This window comes from Colossoma macropomum, unplaced genomic scaffold, assembly GCF_904425465.1.
Source record: "Colossoma macropomum unplaced genomic scaffold, Colossoma_macropomum, whole genome shotgun sequence".
Classification (NCBI taxonomy): domain Eukaryota; kingdom Metazoa; phylum Chordata; class Actinopteri; order Characiformes; family Serrasalmidae; genus Colossoma; species Colossoma macropomum.
Genome location: NW_023494791.1, coordinates 14,934,961 through 14,956,399, shown reverse-complemented (window position 1 = coordinate 14,956,399; position 21,439 = coordinate 14,934,961). Strand labels below are relative to the sequence as shown.

Sequence of the window (21,439 nt, the reverse complement as noted above, 5' to 3'; positions counted from 1 at the left end):
TGTAACTGTAAATTAGAGGCTTTTCATCGGCTAAGAGGTGACATTTGGGATGATGGAGTTGATTTAATTACTTTGATGCTGCGTGCGGCTCATAATCCTTTAATATCGCAACACCTGCTGTTAAGACATGCCATCGTACCACTCTCATTTTCAATGGAGGGAGCCCAACATTAAATACTTTTGAACTCTCCCATCCTGAGCTGTCAATATTATGACAGTAAGCTTCTGAGTTGCCATCCATCAGAGCACACTGTCTAATTTACAGTGTGTCATGAGGGGGCAGCGGCCAAGTTACTTTGCCTGTTGAGCAGAGTGCGGACACCGTCATCCAAAAGCTGATGCAATCACTGAAAACTTGATTGATAAGAGTTTCAGAGACTTGCAGGGTGGCAGTGATGTCCCGTAAGTAACAGCTGGGTCTCATTCTGCCCTTTGGATACGTGATGCTCCACATGAAATTCAACATTTTTTTTTTCCCTTCAACTTCCCGACTTGACATTTTGAGCACGTCTCTGTCTTTTTAAAAATGCCAACAGACGTGGATGGTATCCCCAGTTAACCTGACATCAGTGTCTAAAGGCATACATGGTTGTACACAGTGTAACTTGATTTATTTGCAACATGTAAACACAAATACAGAAACACATCTTGTTAAAATGCACTTCAGTTCAGAACACAACGGAAAAATAAACCTAAGATACAAACATCAGCAAGCTGCTATTTTTTTTATCCTTTGAATTGCCTAAACGGTTCAACACATCCATTGAGCTGCGGAACATACTGAGAAATGTGTTTGACATTGTGAGTGATTGCTGACTACAGCTTGTCTTCCTGACGTCTGACAATTTTTTTGCCTTCATCCACAGTGACAGCTGCTTTACGAGCCATACATTCTAATGAGTCGGACTAAAGTCCCGGTAACATACATGACGGCATATCAAAATACAGTGACTATAAAAAATAGCATTTTACCTGTAAACCAGATATTATCCCCTTGGCTCCGTAATTTTATCATAACATACAGAAATAAATATCCTTTATTACCGGTTATAAATCTCAATACAAAGTTTATGTAGTAATATAGCTGAATCTATCCCCATGTCCCTTTAAACTCAGGCCTGCTTATGTATCACTTATCATAAACTTGGCACTTTTTGTGACACTTTATGTCAGCTCTGAGGCTGTGCCGCAGCATGAGGGACGTAGCACTATGTGGCCTGGCCCCTGGCCTCTCTCCCAGGCTAGCTAACCCCCCACCCTGTGCTACATGCTATTTGACAGTCTGAGGTCATATAGTCACGAGCTGTCACAAACAGTCATGACAGATGTAATCCCCCCATAATGCTGGAGTCCTGGCAGCCCTTATGAGCTCAGAGCCACTGCGCTCGGCTGCTACGAAGCTGTCTAGGTGAAGGCTGGGGGGTCGGTGTGAGCGCCGGACGGCCTGTGGCCGCTCTAGCTGGGCTGACACTCGTTCCTGCTGCAGGTGGCCTGCCGCTCGATGCGCCAGGTGCCCTCCTCGTACGTGCAGTAGCAGATGGTGCACTCGTCGATCTTCACCTCACGGCCAGCTGGAATCACTGCAGTGTCCGCGTAACAGTTTGGCCCTAAACATGCAACAGAGAAGAGAAGGTCAGGATCAGAGCTTGTACAGTGCTGAAATACACGGTGTGTCAAAAGTTTGGGGACATCAAAATGCTTTTAATACATATTCTTCATGTTTTCTATGACTTCACAATAACTAGAGATGGCACAATATCGTTTTGCCATTTCTGATACTGGAACATAATACTTAAACCTTTAGTATTATCTAAATGATACTATTTTCTTTGAAGACTTCTATGCTTTAAAATGAGCCGTTTTTAACTGGAGCATTTCATTTAAGATGGCCATCTCAATGTATCCTGTTCAAACTGCCCAAACACTCTGCTACTCTGTAAACTTTACCTGTAGTACATTTTTTAATGAATCTGTGCAAAAAATGAAAAAAATGAACTGTTTTAAATTTATATGGGTGGATATGGAGTTCTCTTATTTATTTTGGGAGTCTTCATTGTAACACTGTTAAAACTATGCCATTTGGAGGCTGTACTTTAGCCAGGCTGGAGGCTGTACTTTAGCCAGGCTGGCTCTCACTGTGAGTTGTTTACATGTTTCAAATTGAGGGTTTTACTAAGAGATGATTAAAATACTCTATTTGTCAATTTGTTAACTTATACTCACAACTCAGTGATTTAATTTTATATCTGTTCGACTGGTGTGAAAAGGTTCACGGATAAGGTTGCTATGCGACAAGAAGATGACCAAATATCTGTTTAACTACATAAAAGGTCCATGTTGCATGTTTTTGTGTGCCCAGTTCTACCCAACAAATTTAGGAATAATATTGCCTTATTTTCAGATCTGCACGTATAAGCCCACAAACGTGTGTCCCCAAACTTTTGATGGGCAGTGTTCACTTTACTGAAAACAGCACCTGCTGCCAGGCAGAGTTGCTTACAATGTAATGTCCCTTTCTGTAAATGCAGCAGCTGTTAATGGACCTCACAGACTGTTTGGTCACCATTCTTCTAAGAACTATGGACTCAAATGGTCATCCATATTAAATTGGTTTATAGCCCATTCTTTCCCTTCATCTGCTGTACCTTATTAGCAGCGGTGCACATGTAAATGGCGCCTGAATAATCTCATTTGCCTCCAGTCTCTTTGTGCTCCACTTCAGTGTAACCCCAGACAGACAGAAATCAGCAAGAAGCCGCTCCTCTCGCGTGTCTCAAATAAGAACTATTACATGACAAAACCTTCTGCTCGCACACTGGAGACTTCAGCCTCAGGCTTTACATAAAACATGAGCACATTACAATGTCAGGGCAAAGATAATTGCTGGACAGGGGGATTATCTCCAAGGTGTAAAGAATTAATGAATGTGAAGTACAATGACCGCCATCCAGCTAGTAACAAAAAACACACAATCAAGCATACAGTATGATGTACAATACACTAATCAGGGTCTGTATCTGATAGAGCTGGTATCATATCATTAAGAACTTAGAGTTGAGTCTGCGAAGTCAGAAAAAAACATTATTACTTCTAAATTATTTCACTCCTCTTTTAACTTGCACACAGTAGGGGTATTAATCAACCCCCTCTAAATTTTAATGGTTCATTATATACAGAACTCTTCCACTGCATGCATTTTTAAATATACTATATGTAAGATCTATCCAATACTTTTAAATCATTGATAAGTTGATGTCACGGATAAATCAGAGACCGAAAAACAGCACTAAAGCCGCTGCCAATCACTCTCACTCCTATTTCATTAATTAAAATGCAGATTTATGTGCTAGCAATGAAACAGGTGCTGCTACTTATTACACTTCCAAAAATGATATCTTGGCAAGTAATATTACCTGACATCTAGTCAAATGATCTAATTATCTAATTATTTCTCACTATGAGATTGTTGTAAGAATATTCAAAGATTATTCAACCTATTTCTGGACATTTTTACTAGTTTTAATTTATTTTTGTTTTAAACATTATTTATTGACTTTTATATTCTTACAACAATCTCATAATGAGAAATAAAAGATACACTGACTAGATTTAGGCTGATTTTACTTATCGAGATATCATTAATTTATATATTTATTTTCCAATGTAGGACAATAAGACAAAGGATTGCAATAAACATGACCATTCCAAAATATCATCAAACTTAATAAAGACTGTCTATACAATAAACACTGTCTACATTCCACATAATATTTTGAAACACTATAATAATAAAGAAACTTACAGATCTTCTTTAAAGCACGTCATATAAATGGCCACTTTAAAGTACCATGACGCTTAAACACTCAGTGACACTATAGCAAGAAATACATTCCCAACGACATACTAATTGTGCTGTTTCCCCATCTTAGCTCTGTCTTTGCCTGTATTTCCTTCTTGTTGGTCTTCCCTGTCATGTCTCTAAGCTATATGCTTTTGTTTTTGTTTTGCTCCGCCCTTTTGTCCTGCCCCCCAGGTGTTTCTTGTTCTGTTTCTCTCTGTATTTATACTCCTGGTTGTTGTCTTGGTGTTTTTCTTTTCCTGGCCCTGTTTCGTGTTCCCCCGTTGGATATTGGTTTTCGTAGCTCTTTTGTTTCATTGCTCTTGTGCATTCCTTTTGTTTTCATCATGGATTGCAATAAAACCTCAGACTCGCGCTTGCATCCTGTGACCTCCTCTCCTTCATTGTCACACACCGCTTTATTTTTTAAATTTGGTTAATGCATTTTTTTACATTCACTTCTTTCTCTTACAGTGCACTTGTGAGACTTAAAATAATGGAATATAGTTCTAATACTTGTCAGGCTGTACTTTTAATAACAATAGGCCACATGTGGTGACTGTTGTTATGACATGACCTGCTTTACCTTGCTTTATGTCTGGGTGCACTGCATGCAGTTCTGTCACATCTTAGGCTAGATTTGTTATGCTACGTTAACATTACAAGCTTCATTGCTCAAATCCGATCTCTCTGACATGATGGTTCACACTTGTTTATGTAAGTGATTCAAATCTGTCATTAATGTGAACGAAACCAGCATCCTGAAATGACCCGCATGTGCACATCATACTCAGTAACGTCACGTGAATGAGTCGCGTGCGTCCCGTGCATCATCAGCAAACAAACTAACGATCAGAATGAGCCTTCGCTGCGAACATAATTAACTCTGATCAGCTCTCAGCTGTTCATTTTTAGTACGAGACAAAGGCAAAAAAGGTGAGATGTGTTGCTTTTCCACCGTTTACAGGCTTTAACTTCTGTTACGTATCCGATCTAGGACCACATATGGAAGTGACTCAGGTCGAATTCGAAAAGATCAGATTTGCGTGTCCACACAGCCATGAAATCATCAGATCTGAGTCACATTAGGGCAAAAAATTGGATTTGCGCCACTTCAGACTGGTAATGTGAACGTATTTTTCCCTCCTATATCCAGTCTAGATGTTCTGCTAGTATTTTAGCTTGATACCAATACTGAGTATAAGCTGCCATCTCTAACAGTGAGTTCAAAGGAGAATTCCACAGATTTTTCTACACTTCTGCATAATTCAGTCAATGAGATGTGAACAAAGTCATTCAGAGTGATTTGATGTGGAATGCCTAATTGTTGAGAAACTTGACAACTCAGATTTCTTTACAGTGGTGGAACCAGAGATTGTAATGTCTACAGCACAAATATTTGGATAGTGATTTTAATCACTATCAAAATGACCAGTGGAAAAAAAATTAAAATCTGAATCTCAAGTTTCTTTGGTGACTGTTTCACCTTACAGTGTTCTGCATGCATGTATCCACCATGAATGTGTTTTTAAAAATACATTCAGGCAAAAAACTCTCAAAACTATCATAAAACAATGTCTTAGATATCAGGCAGTGTATTCATAACTATTTCATGCAATAACTTTCTGTGAGGAAGCTTCTTAAGCTATTAAACCCTTTGGATATCTGGTTCACAGCAATGCTATAAAATTCTGACTCATTTTTCTAGAATGGAACATTTTACATCCAACCACTCTGAATGACTGTTTGCATATTAACCATTTAATTAAACAGACTTTTTGAATAAAAAAAAAGCAGAATTTCCCTTTAATCCCTTAAACTCTGGACACCAGTGGGTGGGTCCAGACTCTTTCCTCACTCTCATATCTACAGACCTTACTTATTCGTTTCATAATGGTTGCTGAATAATTCATAGTAATTACTGAATACAGAGCAATATTCAGGTTAACACTAAGATTAATAAGTGAACAGTAAGAGCTTGACGCTGGGAATAATGCTACTCCCAGCCCATTTTCTTTTTTTATTCATTTGAAACAAACACTGTCTGAAATGTCTATAATCTACATGCCACAAAAAATGACAATCATAAAGAAACATGCAAATATCTTTTTGCAATGTACGCCGTGTCCAAATACAGACATTGTAAGAGCACAGGCAGCTAGCAGAGAAACAAAAAAGGGCATTTTTGAAGGCAGGCAACCTTCCCTGCCCAGCTCTCAGTGTAAGATAGATTGGCTCTGATACCCCCTACGACTCTCTGCAGAGCTTGATCGAGAGGTTGGAATGAGTCTTTAAGGAAAAAAGCGCATGAGCCGCCACGTTCTGAAGCATGCTACTTCGACCTTTTCGGTTGGGGAAAAAAAAAACCCTCCAAATAGATGCTTTTTTTCTTACAGCAAATGATGACACATTATTCACAAAATGGCAAAAGCCATTTTAATTGCCTCTGACACTGGGCTTGGGCAACACAGATTCTTCATCTCTATTTTTTTTTGCAAGCAGGCTGCAACAAACGTTAAGAGTGTTTTTTTTTTTTTATTCAGCCTCTACAAAGGCATTATCATAGACAGAAGTGCTGAAGTGCTCCACTCAGGCAGGTAGAGGTGCATCAATCTGCATGAATATTTGGTTGATGCTGTCAAAACGTCAGCGCACTTGTATTTATAATGATTTCACAGTCTCCCTCCTGAATACCAAGGCTGTGTATGGAAATGCCACTGTCACGGCTGATTCATCAAGAACATTTAAATCCCAGATCACCCTCTGGCTCTGTATATTAGTTAATATGACTGCTATGTGTGTTTGACTGTTATGCAACGGAAGGATTTTTTGGTTTTTTTGCATATTAACACCAAACTTGGTGATGAATAGCTGGCGAGAGAAGAAGAAGAAGAGGAAAATAGCTTCCAAACATGAACCGAGCTGAGAAGCACTACTTGTGCCATCTTTTACAAGCAACTGAAAGCGAAGCGTAATCACCTTTTCAACATCCGGAGAGCAAACCTTTTCCTCGCCAAGTATCAAAGCAGTGCTGTAGAGGCTAACTCAAAGGAGAGCACCATTAAAGACTCTTTGGTCCATTCAGGGATGAGTTTCATTCCCTATGCTTCACCAGTAATTGAGATAAAGAGAAAAGAAGGAGCAAGGCTCGAATCCTGAAAACGGCATGATCTTTTATACCTCATTAGAGCTGATGCTCGTAAAGAGAGCCCAAAGCAGCGCAAATGGACACTGCACTGAGAATCAAAGAAAAGATCACTCTCTAATGCAGTTCTTCAGCACATATGTATTATAAATGCAGCTAAATGTCCTCACTCTGTATAAGTGCTGGAGGAAAAAAGGACTTTAATTTGTTTTTTTTGTTTTTTTTGTTTGGTGTGAGGAGATGGGACAAGAGCCAAAGCATGAATTATTAATTACCATTGTCATTATAAGTCACATACTGCTTTGGATCTTACTTGGAATCCATGGTTTAAACATCTTCTTTTCCCTCTTTCTGATAATATGCAATAATACTTAATTCAGCATATTGTTAGATACACTCTAAGGCTTGTAGGCACCTTCTCATTCGACATTTCTTCTGAAATCGAGGATGTTAATGGGGAGTTTGCTGCAGTAACAGCCTCTACTTCTCTAGCAAGGGTTTACACTAAATGTTTGAACATTGCTTAAGGTTTTGATTGCATTCAACCACAAGAGCAATAGTGAGGTTGGGTTCTGATGTTGGATGATTAGTTCTATATCACAAATGCCATTCTAACACATACCAAAGATACTGGACAGAGCTCCATCAGTCCAGAGCAAGCAGTTCTACTGCACTACAGCCCAAGGCTGGGGAGTTCATAGCACTCTAGCTGACACTTGGCATTGACCAGCAATGGGTTCACCTTAGAATAGCTAAATGAATTCATTAGATGGGGTGTCTGGATACTTTTAGACATATGAACAATAACATAACTATAATTTTATTATCACTAAACATTTCTTTGGCTCTTTAGAATCTATACAATATGCATGCATGGTTTAAATAAAACATCTTCTATTCCCTTTAACTCATAATATGCAATAATACTTAATTCAGCGTATTGTTCGATACATTATAGGTCCAAAGTTTTGTAGACACCTATTCATCCAATGTTTTCTGAAATCAAGGGGATGAATAGGGAGTTTGCTACAGTAACAACCTCTACTCTTCTAGTAGGGCTTTACACTAGATGTTCGAACATTGCTGTGAGGATTTGATTGCATTAATGTTGGATGATTAGCTGGGGATCACAAATGCCACTCCAACTTAGCCTAAAGGTACTGGATGGAGCTCCGTCACTCCAGAGAATGCACTTCCACTGCTTCACAGCCAAACACTGGGGGGCTTTATACCCCTAACCGACACTTAGGATGGGGCATGGTGACTTTAGGCTCATGTGTGGCTGCTCCAGAGAGTCCCATTCTCTTGACAATACTTTTCTATGGACATTATTTAAGCTGTGTGTGCGAATAGACCTGTGTCAACAATGAGTGTACCTTAAAGTGTCTGAATTCACCAACTAAAAGGAATGTATAGATATTATTGGACATACTGATGTATTAGTGTATTAGGGTTCAGTATGCTGTTAAGTGAGAAGTATTCAAAAGAAACTTAGCAGATCCTCTTTAACTGCTCTCGATATGGCTTTTCCAAGCAGAAAAGTGCTTCAAAAGTATCATCTACTGAATGACTGAGAGGTGCTGGAGGTGCTGCATATGCACCACTGATAACCATTATCTCCTCTTCAGAATCAGAGAGCACAATGCCCCATTACAAAAGGCTGAAACCATAAATGCAATGAGTCCTTATGGATATACTCCTCCTCTAGTGTTGTGGGGAACAGCATTTAAGACGCTTAAATTGAGCTCTTAAAGTAAACCATGAATAGTCCCCCTCAAGCTGCCATGAATATTTCCCCCGATCATTTTCCCCATTTGGAAACGCGTGGAGTACCCATTCCCCCCCAGCACTGCGCAGACTCCGGCCGCCATTCCACAGTTTGAAGTGCTTTCGGCTCTCGTTCAGACAGTTTACTGCAACCTCCTAAGATTAGTGGCGACCCCAGTGTCTAAGCCCTTCAAGAAGAGCGCCTGTTTTTTTCCATGTGTTGCCAAGGTGATGGCCTGCACGAGGCAGGGTCGCCAAGACAGAGAGCACAGCGGGGAAATAAGCAGCGAGTCTTTGCTCTTAAAAAGCTCCTGACGCTCCATGCTGCGAGCCCCAGTTATGCTACAGGATAAAGGCATGTTCTGCCTGTGTGGCCGCTGGGGCGAGAAGTGTGGTGGCAGCCGATTTGAAATAATCCTATTTGTGCCTGTGCAAACTTGCTGTATGTTTGACATGACAGTACACCTTGCTGCTGAAAATCCCAAATTTATTTTTTCAAACACTGCATGACATTTCTGGTGCTGTTGCGGCATAAATAAGCAAAACGGAGGGGGAGAAAAAAAATGTTGACATGTCTCTTATTTATTGACAGCCTCTGACTGACTGAAAGCATGGCCTGTACGTTAGAAACGAATGCGAGTGTGTTTTTCCCCTTCGTTTCGATTCCCAAAGACGCTGCCGCTCGCAGATGTTCTTTGATATTCATGAACAACTGCCTGTGGTGGATGTTAGCAATAGCACTCACTTTCATCTCCCCCCCATGGCACTTCCTCAAGTGTCTCCCGGCATACCGCTCCAACAACAGATCCCAGGCAGTGCACGGAGCAGGAACATAATGCTCCATTCAGCGGCCCTGAAAAGGGCCTAAACCTCGCCTCTTCATCTGCAACAAATGGAGACATCAATCCCCCAGACTGCTTTGAGAAATCTTTGTGCTTTTCGTGTCCCTAACACCCACTTAAAATTAATGGCATTTAGGCTAATAGGATGAAATGTGCACTGCCGTGATGAAGGGTTTCAGCAGAAATGAACTGTGTTTAAGAAAGCCTAACTCTATTTTTTCTAGATTAGTCTGCACTGGCCACGGGTGAATCCGCAGAAATAGATAAAATGGCCTAATGACTTTGGACAAATTATAGATACGTGGCTCCTTTGAGTCGCAGGCTTTCTGCGAGACCTGAGATAAGTCAGGCAGACTGCAGCTCCCACTGGGCACAGTGTGCTCAGCATCGACTGAGTGTATGATTATGATTATGAGAGAACCGCTAGCATCCTATTTATACATTGATTCTCCACAGTGCCTTCCCATTTTTGCGTCAAGTCTACAATCCAAAATGAAGATGACACCTCCAATTTCTTCTTTTCTTCAACGGCTATTATCATTTCATTGAGGAGACATCACATTTTTCTAAAAGCGCCGGGCCGAGGTCTCTCTTTCATGCACCCGAAAGAAAAAAAACGACCCAGTCAATCAACTGATAATGGACACTTAATGGTTCCAATTAAACAATCATTTGCTCTCTCTGCCTTGTCTGAGAACCGTATCATTCAAAAATTTCAACTAGCATTATTTAAACACATTAAAGTTAGGGTGGCAAACAGTTTGAGCCCAGGTGATCATTATCAGTAGCACAGACTATGTTAGAGCTGGCTTACCCGGCACCCATCCTGTGGTGTCACTGAGCAAAGGCTTTGAAGTCTTACTTCTGATGAGTGCAAATCTCAGGGGGTCCGAGCATCTGCCTGCCTCTCCCACCGCATCTGCGCCGGAGCCTTTGTACCTCAGACACCTGCAGCAAGAGCCGCAGAGGTGCCACCGCACTTACCTCGCTCACCCTCGCTATTCATAACCACCTCACAACACACTCTACGAACAAGGAAACAAAAACAAGACGCTAAAGTCGCACCATGAAAAAAAAAAATTGTGAAAATTACAGGAAGCTCAATGCAAACAGACAAACTGTAATTTACCAACACAATCAGACTCAAGCACCACCTGGCAAACACACGAACCACTTGGGCTCTGGAATCAAGCCGCATTGTGGAATATGGTAAAACACCAGCGATTGTAATCTCTTGAGCACAAATGGCTCCAATCCATCTTAAAAAGCAGAAAGCCTGACTGCTTGAGTGCACACATGCATTTGTTATGCATTCCCAGATCACACCCACATGCTTTAGTCTTAATGCCACCCTTGCTCTGTTGGCACCGTCTTCATCCTTTTCCGTGGGTTCTCTATAAGGTTTCACACATTAAGCTGTTCAGTCTGATCATCACAGACAGCCCTGCCAACAAAAAACGTCTCTATAATTCATTTAGAAATCTTTTTCTTTTTGGAAGTAATTGCCTCTCTTCTGTTATTGTCAACACAATGAGGAACTTTAGCTGCCAAGTCTGAGATCCATATCCCGAGTCATCGTTCCTTTTTGCTGAAGGAGGCAACGTAGCTGACGGTGCCATGTTAGATTAAGATCAGTGAAGAAGCACAAGGAGCCATAGTCTAGGACGTGCTGTCTGAAATGATCTCAGGCGGCTCTCTATAATCCACCCTGATCTAGCAAACTTTTCCCAAGACGCTATAATGTGTTCCAATCATGCAACCCATACACACAGACCCAAGGTCTAGGCTTTTTCTGCTTTACAGCACATTTCATTAGTGGTTTCAGCAGAAAAAAAAGGTGTGAAGAAGAATTTTTCATTTGCACTCATCACACACCATCCCTCTATTCAGAGCAGTTAGCTGATCGAGAGCTTTTCAGCAGCCCACTCTACTGTTTTTGCAGGCAAATGAAGTGAGAACATTGTTTTTTTGTGGAAATGTTTAATCATCAGTGCCCTTGGGCTTGGTGAAAGCCGGCACTGAAACACCTGCTTGTGTTAATCACCTCATCTCACCTCCACAAATCAGGCAGAGAAACTTTGCCGGTTCATTAGTGCAAGTGCTGGCTGAATAATGTCTCCATCCTGTCGACGTGGCTAATGGAAAACTGTATCAGGTGAATATGAAGCTTAATGCATCTGCAGATATCGGCCTTATTTGAGTTATTCATTGCCACGCGGCCAAACGACAGTTTACAACACATCCACCGCATTCTCCAGCACAGTGGCAGGTTACAGGTGATGGAAAAAAATTCCAAGTTCCAGTGGCAAGAGTGACTCACTCTGAATGAGGTGCTTTCAGCAGAGATATTAAGATTTTGTTACTGCACTCCTTGCTTTCAAACCTTGACCCAGACCTTAACGTGGATGGAAGATCAAATACAAAACAGGCAGAACTGAAGCTCAGAGGTCATACCAATTTAATTCAAAAATACAAGGCGATAGATGTTGAAAAAGAAACCCATGAGAAGTCACTAAGCAGAAAATAGACCGTTTGACATGATCTAGCCTTCTATCAACTATACATCTGGAAAACACTGCACATTGTGTATAACTAATCATGGGCTAGTAGCTTATGTATGCATGTTAAGCCATACAGATGTGAATACCTGTTTAACAGAACTGCTTCTCTTAAAAATGAGTAAAAACATAAACATATAAATTAATAAATCATTTTACCAAGATAATTTGAATTCAAACCTGGCTCCCCGCTGAAATCTGACCGTAGCTCTTAAAGAAGATGTGGTTTCACACTGACATGAAATTACCAGCCATGTATCTCACATCACAGGATGAAATGCCTGCAAACAGTGCTTCAGGCAATTTGTGCAGTAGTGTATGTACATCAGCTGATTTTACCATTTCTATTTCCATTTGAATTTGCATTTACAGTGAAAGTAATATCACTTAAGTGATAATCACTCCAGTCCCATTTTTCACATGCAGAACTCCATTATATAAATATATAAATGTATAAAAGAAGTATTCAACATTAAATGGCCTTAAATGCCGACAGCCAGCCTGCCTGCTTCGCTAATCCCCACTAGAAAATGACCTAGCGGACTAATTGAGTGTGGTCCTAGCAATTCCATGATGACATTATGATAGCTCACTAAAAATATTTTATTGATGGAAAATCATTACCTCTTATGGCAAACAAATTTAATCTGACATTTCAGGCTGTCAGCGGGCCAATAAGTTGGAAGCACATGCAAAGCCAACACGTGGCGCAGAGATACACTTCTATCATGCTGACTTTCTGGAGAACTGGAAGGGGATGGTAATTGAACATACTGCAGGCAAGTCACTGCAGTCATTTCTGAGAACTGATTTTCAGTTTACTTATAGGATGGAGGGGTGGCTCGGGGGGGTTTGAGGAAGAAAAAAAGGGAAATATAGACAGAAACAGAGATGGGGGGCTAAAGACACCAAGGAAAATGCACCATGTTTGGTTCTTTTCAATGGTTAGATCTGTAAAGAAACACTTTTGTAAATGTTTTTTAAAGGTAGCTGTAAAATGCAGTTTTTGCTTGTTTTGAAGTCCTTTAGTTTTTGCACTTTTCCATTTTTTTAATAATGTTGATGGAATATGTTTCGATGTAAACACGTATAATTTATGAAGAAAACTGGATTTTCATGTTTGTACGTGAGCAAGCAAGTCAACATTTATAAAGGTTAACCTGATAACAGTGTTACTGGGAAAATATTTTATTTGATTACACTAATTACAAATATCTCAGCCGATTTCCATTCCACCTGTGTAAGGGGGTAGAGACTGTAGGTTCTATATCAACCAAAGGTTCCTCTTAGAACCAAACAACCAAGACAAGAACCATTACAAACCATCTAAGAGTGTGTCCAAAGAAAGGAAAGCATGAGAGAGATAAAGAGAGAGAGAGGATGAGAGAGATACAGAAAGAGACAGAAGGAGAGATGTGACTCACCGCTCTTGCACACTGGGCAGCATTGGTCAGGCTCATACTCTGGATCCACACACTCTGTCTGTGGGCAAGCCGAGACAGAACACAAAACCTCCCCACTGGGCTCACACCGACACTTCTCACATGGAGACACCTAGATACACACACAGCAAAACCATTACACAGTGAGGTCAAACACAGTTGAGACAAACCAAACATAATACAAGAGTAGATATGAAGAAAGTGCAGAATCTTTTATACACTCTTAAAAATAAAAGTTATTAAAAGACCCATTATCTGCATTTTTCTTGCATTGTATATTTTTCCCTGAGCTCCATTAGTAACATTTAGGTGGGCTTATGTACCAAAACCAATTTCCAAACAAACAGTTTGTTTGTTACTGTGTCTTTAAGACTGATATATATAAATAAGCTTTGTTCTGATTGGCTACCTCATTCCCCATTAAAAAAGCAGTCTGAGCTGAAACACTCCTTATAACCTCAGCATGAATGGGCGGGGCTAACCTGCCAGGCTAACCTAGGCTGAGTAGGCAGATATATGTAAATGTGCTGTTTTTTGTGACATCACAAGTAACAGTGGATTCAAAGCAGGCTATTGCTGTAGCTTAGTTTTACATACAGTATATGTTTGATACAAGTTTTAACTATGTTGTAAGAATGTCTACATACTACATCAACTTTTCATTTAAAAAAATGAAGATTTGCTTTTCCATTTTATGGGCCCTTTAAATGGTTCTTGGTCTGGGTGTACGTTTCTAGAAAGAACCTTTAATTTGTATAGAATCTTTACATTATGTGGAGGTTCTTAAACAAAGGTTCCTCAGTCTTACATGTCAACTACATGATTGGTTCATTCAAAGGTTGTTTAGGGAGTTAGAAGTGGTTCTTCTACTGTATTGTTCAAGATAACCTTTTTTGGCACCTTTTTAAGAGTGTATATACACCTTTGCCAGTTGCCTTGCGAACGGTCGTCCATGACAAAGAACCTAATTCTGCCTGCATGGCAAATCCGGCTCCATGCAGAGGTTTGCTGATGCGTTCGTGTGGCACAGTGCCGCGACTTAATGCCCCAGAAAGCAGTGAGCACGCATACTGTAAGGTTACGCTCACTGCCTCCTCTTGGTCTCCGGGCGCAAAACACACGAGGCTCGTAAGCTCGCAGCATTCGTGAAAAAAATAACTGAATTCTTGCAGTATCCTGCCGTGAGAGCTCTCAAGAGACTATCTCTCAGAACAGAGCACAGAATGCCACTCCATTTCTGCCTAAACAAACAACATTTATTCATTGGAACATTTAGACAAGAACTGACAACGAGTCTGGGCTTTCATTTATTGATGGAAACTTCATAAATAGGTATAGAGGTGTGAACAGTTATCATCACAACCTCTCCAGCCATAAACCACTCACCCTGCCCAACCTGCTTTCTACAGAAGGCAGGCCTGCAGGGTCTAAACAGATATTATGCTGGACTTAGTAAACGCTGCCAAGACTGTAATTGTTAAGGTTGCCTTCTGCATATGCAATAGGTTCAGCTGAGCGGGAACACTAAATCCAGCCTCTAGTCATTACCACTCTTAGTAAATAGCGCTAATGCTGACTTTGGCGATAATAAATGTCTCCGCTTGCCGCAGAGCTGTGGTGGTGTGGAGGTCTCCAATGACAAACAGAAAGCGGAGACATGCATGCAAAACAGAAGCACAAAAATAAGCAGCGGAATTACAATAGGTAAAAACAACAAATAGCTCTCCAGCAGTGCCGTATGGTGAGAGCCACAGTTCAAAAAGAATTATTTGTAAACCTGCTGCTGCTTGTCGGCGGATGACAAGTTGAGCATCGGAAGGAGGCTTGCAACTAATCAAGGAGCGTCATCATGATCAACACCAAAAATGGGTGTCATTTGCATCTAAGCAGCAGCTCAGCATCACAGCACAAGCACCTTTAGATCACACAACGCCAAACAAAACAATGAGGATATATCATTGTGGGGCTACTCCCAGTGGAGGGGCAGAGGCTCAGAAACTATCACGGATCCTGTAATCGAGGTTGAGGCTGAGAAACAGGCTGTTTGCTCCTGCGCCTTTAAGACTGATATATGCAAAGAAGTGCTGTTCTGATTAGTTACCTCATTTGCACGCCTTTGAAAAAGCAGTCTGGGCTGAAACATTCCTTATAACTTCAGCATCAGTGGGAGGGGCTAACCTGCTGCAGGCTGAATGGGCAGATATATGTAAAGCTGTTGTTTTTTTGTGACATCACAAGAAACAGTGAATTCAAAACAGGCTGTTGTTGCAACTTAGTTTACATACATGGACTGTAGAATGATTGGTACATTTTAATATTTACATAAAACATCAAACTCTTTCATCTCTAAAAAGTAAGAAAAATTTGCTTTTCCTTTATATGGGCCCTTTAAATGGCTCTTGCTTTGGACAAACATTTCTAGGAATCAGCACCAAAAAAGGGTGTTATTTGCATGTAAGCAGCAGCTCAGGATCACAGAATGAGCACCTTTAGATCACACAACACCAAGCAAAACAATGAGGATGTCTCACTACGGTGCTACTCCCAGTGGAGGGGAACAGGCTCAGAAACTATCATGGATCCTGTGATTGAGACCGGGGCCAAGAAAGGCAAGAGCAAAAAAAAAGAAAAAAAATACGAATGTGAACTCATTTTTTTGCTCTACTGCAATCAATACAGAATCAAGATATGATGTGAACATATTAGATTATTTCGACTTGACAGAAGAGTCCACTAGAGCACAAAAATTCAATTCAACTATGTGATGAACAGAGGCTAAGGGAACAGAGGTCCACAGTGAATGGCAATTCCAACTGACATTTTTTTTTTCTGCCATAAAATAAAACCACAGGCTAATGGTAGAGATACATAACAATTGTATATGAATAATATGTCATGATATACAATATTGCTCTATAATATATAGTAGGGCTGGGCAACATGACAATAATTATGTTATTGTGATAAGTTATGCCAGAATATGCTTTTCTGAGCATATCATGGATATCATCAGTACTGAAAAACACCTCCCAACTGCATGTTTGATTACAGAGAGAAAATAATTAGGCTGGTTAATTGTATTTAGTTCAGCGCAGTATGTGAAATGTTCACTACAAATCATTATATTCATATTCTTTGATCATATTTTTTAAAATGTGGGATTACTTTGCTTATTTCACCTTATCAGATGTCAGAAAAAATAAAAAATCGTGACATATTGTGTACTGTGAAAAAATCCTGAAGTAAGGTGATTTTTGCCATATCGCCATCTCTAATATACATCACTAACAATAATGACAGATAGACTTTTTACTCTACACTCTCAAAAATTAAGGTTCTTAAATAGTTATAAGTTTCCTGGGGAAAATTATATATATTTTGGCATTATACTGAGGCCCTTTTGCACTTTTAAAAAGGTTCATATTTGCAGTAGTTCACATTTGAATAGTTCTTTACGACACTAAAAGTGACTCTTCCATGGCAGCAATCCAAAGAGCCCTTTTTGGCACCTTTATTTTTTCCTCATGGAATGCAAATATCGTCAGAAATAATGGGTGATGTTGTAAACAACAGGTCTAAATATCTATAAAATGTCTGAAAAATACATAATTATTATAGCAGTTATTATGGCCTGACCTTAAACTCCTCCAGCGAGGCGTACGTCTTTCCTCGGAATTCACAGTAGTTCTTCTTCTCCTTACACTGTGGACAGCACTGGCTGGTGTCCACGCGCAGGCAGCGTGGATGGACCTTCGGACACTCAGGCTGGTCACACAGGGGTCCCTCGTCTGTGCAGAGGCAGGGGCATGTGGAGGGTCCTGGGGTGAACTTTTCCCCAATCGCGAACACAAACCCTGTCTCGTCCATGCAGCCCTTACCCCTGTAATCAGGGTACGCGTACTCGTCGATAGCGTCCAGCGAGGCGTTGGCCTCTCCTGTGGGGCCTTCATCGGTCTGCTTCATTGAGTCCTGCTCACCCCAGACCTCCTGTGTCTTTCCCTGAGGTTTGGCTCCTCGCCGCAGGGGGCTCCAGCTGGGCCTCACTTTGCCGCCACTGGTCCTGTTGCCTCCTCTCATCCCGTCCAGTCCCAGATTATTGATCTCCTCGAGGCGCTGCTGGGCGCTGGGGTTCAGCATGCCCTCCTTGGCGTGGGTCAGGACCCGCTCCAGACGCTCCCTCTCGCCAGCCTCGGGCACCGGCACGATGGGACTGCCCCATGAACTCGTCAGCAGGAGCCAGGTTATAAAGATAAGTCCTGTTGTCATGGCAATGGAGCGCAGCATCTCTCCTCCCCACCACCTGCACGGGTGGGATGACACCTGGACTCACATAACACTCCTCACACGACAAGTAACGGCCGGGCCCATCTGCAGCAAGATAAAGACTTCAGCTAGTCTCCATTTTACAACAATCATTCAAAATGAAACATGAAGCGATCAAGCACGGTGGACAGTGCCTACGCTAATGGAATTCCAACAGGTCTGCTACGGCACTATTCAGCAAGACCAGCAAAAACATTTGGCCAAAATCAATAACACAGTAAATGCATAAAGACTGAAGCATTACCAAACTTCAAAGAGCACTCCCGGCGTAATATAGTGTCCACATTCAAAAACACCTCTCATTGATTTTACTGTCCACTTCGGGATGATTGTTCTTGTGCTACCTAGGGTTGTTTCTGCCCATTTCCTTTTCTGTAGGCACACACAAGTTGGGAGCAGCTCGAAATGTGTGAAACCCCACTGCATCGGGTGCAGTCACACATGACGAAAGCAATACAGACAGCAATCTTCCAGTCACACCTCTACACATCAGTGATGGACACAAAGGCAAATTGCTTCAAGGATTGAGGGTCGAATCATCAGTGCCTCAAACCCTCGCACCAATTATCTCCCCTCTTCCCTGGTCAGTCATGCACAGTCAATCCATTAAATTAAAATCGGTTAAATGATGAGCACAGAGGTTAATCGAGAAATGGATCTGGATGGATCAAGCCCAGCCAAAAGTGGCCCAAAAAGAAAAGAAAAAAAAAGAGAAAGAAATTGTGATTTCTTGAAGGTGGAATAGATGGCTCATCAACTGATGGAGAGGTGTTTAATATTCATACATTCATGCATTACATTCAGATCTTAATGAAAGTAACGTATATAGGATAAATGAAAGAATTAAAATACTTCTATAGAGCCTGTTGATGCAGCAGAGAGATACAGGTGCAGAGAGGCTTCAGAGCATCGCCTGAGCACTTCAGCACATCAGAGCAGCAGGAACAGCGTCTTCAGCACAAAGCGATACGCTCATATCATTATCACAGTATCACATTGACAGACTCTAGCACTGAAAAACGCATTTAAATCAACCTGCCAATACACTTTGGGGAGCTTGCCAGTAGACTTTACATGCACAGAGCAACAGAGCGCTAGTTACTGATGCTGGGCTCCTCTGCGAGCACACAGGGCTGTTTCATCCGCATCTTTATTCAGCCTTCAGTCAGTGGGCGAGCAAAAACACCAAGACTTTGTCGAAACTAAAGCGCTTAACCGCAGATATCAGCGACATCAATGCAATCCTCGCTTTTCACAGTCCCGGCGATTCCTACTCGATCTGCTTCTGTTACTTAAGCAGCCTCCAACATACGTCCAACTTTATTATGTCTTTAAGAAACGCGTTAAAATTCTCGAGCAGACCCCGCATCACCACGACATCTGGATCTCACAGCCGTACCTGCGCGTTTCTGCCGAGCTCTCAAAGTTCTTCTTTCCTCAAGACCGCCCAGCTGAAAGCAGAGAGGCGAGGCTCAGACGCACACTCCGGAGATCAGGTGCTTGCGAAGGCTCCCCATAACCTCCCAGCCGCGTAGGCTGCCCACCGCTGCCCTGCCGAGCCGAGCCGAGCTGAGCTGAGAGGAGTGGCCGGGTGGCCGAAAGCGCTCACTTTTGCTTCGGTGCCAGAAAAACCTCAGCACGGTGACGTCACATAGCGGGGAGTTGGAGGAAAGAAGCATCAGCGTGAGACGTTAACGACCACCAGGGGGCGTAGTGTCTTATCTCAACTGGAAGTGCGGAAACTTGGAGTAGTTCGCTCTTTGACACAACCTGTACATAAGGACTCTCAGTGAGGAACTGGAGAGCAGGTGAAACTGAAGAACTGTGAAGTCCACTGGAGGGTGAAACACCGATCATCTCCAGATGGAGTGCACATCCTCCTCCTGTTCAGTCCTTTGAAGTCATCCTGATAAATTACCTTTTTTTCCTCATGTACCTGGTCATATTAAAGGGGGACTCCACCGATTTTCCAAAATATCTCCCTGATTCTGTCAGGTTGACATGTACAGTCATTCAGAGTGGTTTGATGTGAAATGGCTCATTGTAGAGAAACTTACCAACCGTAATTTCTTTACAATGGTGGCGACAGGAACCAGGGGTGGTAGGAACCTCATGTGCCTGGTCATATTAAAGGGGGATTCCACCAATTTTCCAAAATTTCTGCATGATTCAGTCAGATCAGTCACGCTGGCATGTAAACAGTCATTCAGAGTGTTTTAATGTGAAATGGAGAGAGATGTAGAGAAACTTACCAACTCTTTTCTGGTAATAGGAAGGGGTCTCCATGTCTACGAGGCAAATGTTTTCTTTGGGTACTACTTTGTCTTGCAACATCCTGCATGTAGGCTACCTCTCCGATGTATTTTTAAAAATAATTATGACAAAACCTAATATTGCAAAACAATGTTTCTACCATCAGGCAGCATATTTATAACCATTTCAATGTAATAGCTTTCTGTAATTTAGCTTTTAGAGGCATTAAACATTTCAGATGCCTGGTTCTTATCACCACCACTGTGAACAATTCTGACTCTGTATGTTTCTCTAGAATGGAGAATTTCACATCAAACCACTCTGACTGGACTGTGCAGACATTTGGTAAATTGGTGGAATTCCCCTTTAAGCACAATTCATCATAGCATACCATTCCGTAGAAATTTTTCCATAATCTTTTTGATCACAGTGACTTTTGTTCCTAAAACATGTTCTGTTTATTGATGTCACCATGCACCAGCATGTGGGGAAAAATAATATTAACCAATTACATCACGTTTCACCATCCCCCTCCCACCCCCACCTATCACCCGAAATGCTCAGTGAGCTCAAAGGCCCTCCTTGACACTGTGTTTCACTTAGAAATTCATCAGAGCAGGGACAGAACTTACATTCTGATTTCTGATTCACCTTGACTTTAAAGAGGATTTACTCGATTTTCCACAGATTTTCTTTTTTGCATAATTGAATCTCTGAGATGTTAATCGAGTCATTCAGAGTGGTTTGATGTGAAGTGGTTTATTGTAGAGAAACCTACCCACTCTGTTTTCTTTAGAGTCTTCATAGGAACCAGGGGTCACAATGTCTACAACACAAATGTAGCCATTTTATTTACTATCTGAAACCACCAGCGAACCTATACTGTCAGAATAAAGGTACTATGCAGGTACATTTTTCATTCGTCAAGGTATAACCAAGGTAAATGTACCCTCAAAAAGGTACAGCAATGGTTTTAGTGTCCAGCTGTGTACCTTAAATATTTTTTTTACTAAAGGAGAGTTATGTATTTGTCCCTTTTTATGAGCTGCTATTTTGAAACAGAGCAATAAAATCAAAAACCTGGAGACAAGACAGGGTATGTCAGTACAGCTTCAAAAATATAATAGCAATGGATTATGGGACCATAATGTTCCTTAAATGAAGGTACTGGAGACTAAAGGTACTTAAGACATGAGGCGTATCACGCTTGTACAGTTTAGCACTTTTTTTCTGAGGAATATACTGGTCTTCTGAGTTTTTTATGAAATCCT

The 21,439-nt window shown here is 41.3% G+C and overlaps 1 protein-coding gene across 1 annotated transcript; it reads right to left on the bottom strand.

Annotated features, from left to right (window-relative positions):
- Positions 1-619: 619 nt before the first annotated feature.
- vwc2 (von Willebrand factor C domain containing 2) lies at positions 620-19,441 on the bottom strand. Its single transcript, XM_036573426.1, has 4 exons — positions 19,315-19,441; positions 17,229-17,960; positions 13,575-13,704; positions 620-1,607 (listed from the first exon to the last, which is right to left on the bottom strand). Exons 2-4 carry the CDS (start codon positions 17,874-17,876, stop codon positions 1,456-1,458), a joined length of 930 nt encoding a protein of 309 aa, XP_036429319.1. The 5' UTR covers positions 17,877-17,960; positions 19,315-19,441; the 3' UTR covers positions 620-1,455.
- Positions 19,442-21,439: the final 1,998 nt, after the last annotated feature.